The sequence below is a fragment of the Buceros rhinoceros genome, unplaced genomic scaffold (genome assembly GCF_000710305.1).
Source record: "Buceros rhinoceros silvestris isolate BGI_N320 unplaced genomic scaffold, ASM71030v1 scaffold10426, whole genome shotgun sequence".
Taxonomy (NCBI): domain Eukaryota; kingdom Metazoa; phylum Chordata; class Aves; order Bucerotiformes; family Bucerotidae; genus Buceros; species Buceros rhinoceros.
Window position 1 is genome coordinate 17,582 of NW_010418072.1, and position 3,185 is coordinate 20,766.

At 40.5% G+C, this 3,185-nt stretch overlaps 1 protein-coding gene across 1 annotated transcript in view; it reads right to left on the bottom strand.

Moving 5' to 3' along the window:
• The window catches only part of RBM46 (RNA binding motif protein 46), a 13,936-nt gene extending 13,628 nt beyond the window's left edge, over positions 1-308 (bottom strand). The window contains exon 1 of the mRNA XM_010138396.1: positions 156-308. Coding sequence (XP_010136698.1) covers positions 156-306 — 151 coding nt within the window. The 5' untranslated portion in view covers positions 307-308. The remainder of the gene's footprint in view (positions 1-155) is intronic.
• Positions 309-3,185: the final 2,877 nt, after the last annotated feature.

Below are 3,185 nucleotides of genomic sequence, written 5' to 3' on the forward strand. Positions count from 1 at the left end.
CCCTGGTTTGATGGGTTGTGCTTCTAACACTCTTGCCCTAAGCATCTACTACTGGTCACTGTCAAGATACAGAACACAAATTTCCAGTATGACCAGGTATAGCTGTCCTTACAGAAAACAAACTCCAACTTTGTAATCTCAAAAGAAATGCTTACCTGGTGGAGGACCACCAAATTTTCTTTGCCCATTTTCCTGAATCATGCTGTATCCAGTCTTCTCCATCAGGGCCAGTAAAGCAGCCTCATTCCGAATGCCACGTCGGATTTTGCCACATCCATTTGCGGTAGCTTTGTTTTCCTCAAGCATATTTGCAATCACTTCAACAGAACATTGCAGGTATTTCAGTTCAAACAGTTGTAAGTTATTATATGTTTACAGAAGCTACCAAACCACAGAAAAACAACGTAGGCTATACTTGCCTATTTACTGTGACTTTGTTTAGTGTAAGGCTTCAATTCTATATCCAAATACTATCATCTATAGATTTACTTTCAAAAGTGTTCTATAGATGTGATAATCTTGAAATTTAACCAGCCCCTATATACTCTATATTCAAACTTTCGTAAGTGGTATCACAATTGTTTTCTAAGTATGCTGTCCCTCAAGCGGAACAATGAATTACTTCCTAAATCATATTACCACATGTATGTAGAAACCTATATGCAACTTGAAGTGACAAGTCCCACCTTATTACTACATTTTATAGAAATAGTTATTTTAAAACTGTATTTTAGTACAAAAATACTTAAGAAATACATTAAGTATAAGCCTAATTAATATAAATCATTCACAGAATTCATGAACAAAAGTAATTTAATTAAAACCAGTATATCATAAAACTAGGCAAAACTGAGGGGCTGAAATAATCCCAATTCGGGGTCCTTATTTCCATGCCTTTATCCATTTTCCACTATTCCCAATACTAAAAAAGGTTATCAAGATGGCTGTTGCTGTTCTACCCACTATTTCCCTGGCATGCCAAGATCTCATACAATAGCTTTAGATTTCTGTCATCCAGGTGATGGGAAACAGATACACCAAGGAACCTATTTGGTAATTACCAAATTTTCTAGTCAAACCCCTAAAAAAAAAGTTCACTTTCAAGCCAGATTTTCTTTTCATTCTTCTTCCTTGCCCAGCTTACGTCTTTCAAAAGATTTTCTGCCTTAAGTTCTGTAATACTTAGACAAACAATCTTTTTCAACACTTCAATCTTTTGCCCAAATGGTATATCCAAAGTGCTATGCCACTTGTTCTCCAGAAGAAATGCCAAAAAATCACCACCAGAAAAACAACTGACAGCTCCAGTTTGTTCTTTAATGTCACTTATATTTTCAGCCTCATTTGTCTTCAGGATCAGGCTCCAGTAAGTAACATCCTGAGACACGAGCAGTTTTCTTTTTTTCCAAGAAAACCAGTTAAAACCAGCTTAAATTTCACAAACTTTCCTTGGCAACTCACAATTATTTGCTGAACAATGAGGCTTTCTAGTTAGGGCCTCGATTAAATAAAGTAACTGGAAAGCAGAAAATAAAGGAAACTAAATCAAGGACAGTAAAATGTGCATAAGCATTCACATGTCTGTCTCTTTATTAGACTTCCACCACTCAAGGTCCCAAGAAACCCATTATCTCAAGCACTACAATAAACTCAAACTTGCTGCACTGGGCTGCGTGCTGCCAAAATAATTCAACAGAGTTACAACTACATCCTTTTTCTACAGTCTGAACCTGAAGTCACCTTCTCGTCTTCAGCTTGTCACTTTTCATGCTTTTGTACTAAACGATTAATGTTAGCTTCGTTATCCAGATGAGCACCATTATCTACACAGATTATTTATTTTAGCTGACAGTGGGCTATGCAACTCCCTACCACTAGCAGAAACAAGAATTAGTAAAATTAAAGCCATACATACATAGCAGTTAACGTGCCAACTGTTCTCGCACCCATCTCTACCCATAAAGGTTTTCAGATAATTGCTGGCAACACTAAGCAAGCTTTTGCCCCCACAGTCAAATCATTAACCATTCCCATGGCTGCTAGTCCTTTTATCCCTCAATTACACATTCTACTGAAAACCACCCCATATTTCAAATTGAAATGATTTCGCACAAACTGAAGTTCTTCAAAAGTTTCTTCAAAAGATTATACACTACACGTGTGGTGTGATTAAACCCCTTCCAAGGTCACATTCACATATGTTACGCAATGATACTACTGTCCAGAGGTGGACTTGCCCCCTACCCAAGATCTTAGTTGTTTCAGATGTGCTTTGAATCAAAAGTAATGATGAAATATTCTTCGGTGCATTTTTTCACAACAGCCTTCTTATGACATTATAACAGACTCTACACATCCTGTAATTAGAATGGTGACAGAATAAACACAACTCCAATTTTTTCCATCCTAGCAGAAGACGACTTTTGGTGGCGATAGATGTATTTTGTTTATCGAGATGGTTTTTTAATTTAATTGGGCGGGGGGGAGGGAGTGGAGCAGTGGGCGGCAAGCTCCCATGCAAGCAACCACTATGGAAAAGTTTATATGAGCCCCATCACTGCTCATTTAAAAAGCCAAACCCCAAACTACTCCTGGCTTCATCAAAATGGAATTGCAGAAAGCGAGCAGGGTAGAGCACAAAAACATGGCCAGTCAACAGCAGTACCAGTATGACTCCTATCTGCTACAAACGGTGTCCCGTCCCTCTTCATTTACTGTTTCATAGCCTAAAAGCCACACGGATATTCTGTAATCAAGAAACGCCTCGGCAGTTTCAGGCCTAACAAGGTATGGAAATAGACACCACCAAAGCTGGGGCAAAGGAGAGGTAAACTAATTTCCCTTTTGTCCCAGTGAGTACAAACATCCAGCCAAAAAGAACGTTAACCATCAGAGCAGCAGTGGGACACCGGACTAAACTCGCGGGAGTTGATGAGGGAGCACAGGCACTCCCAGGGAGGTCAAGACGCACAGACTAGTTAGGTCAAGAGACCAGTGGAAGAAGCAAGCAGATGACAGGACGGGCCCCAGGACGCAAGACGGCACTTAGGACAGGGAGAGAAAAGCGATGAGAACAGCAGCCCCGGAAATACCCTGCGCCACTCTCGCCGTCGCGGCCCCTTCTCCACTCGCCCTCGTCCCTCACGCCGCCTCCGCCTGTTCCCACAGCACAGCAAGGGCCCGAA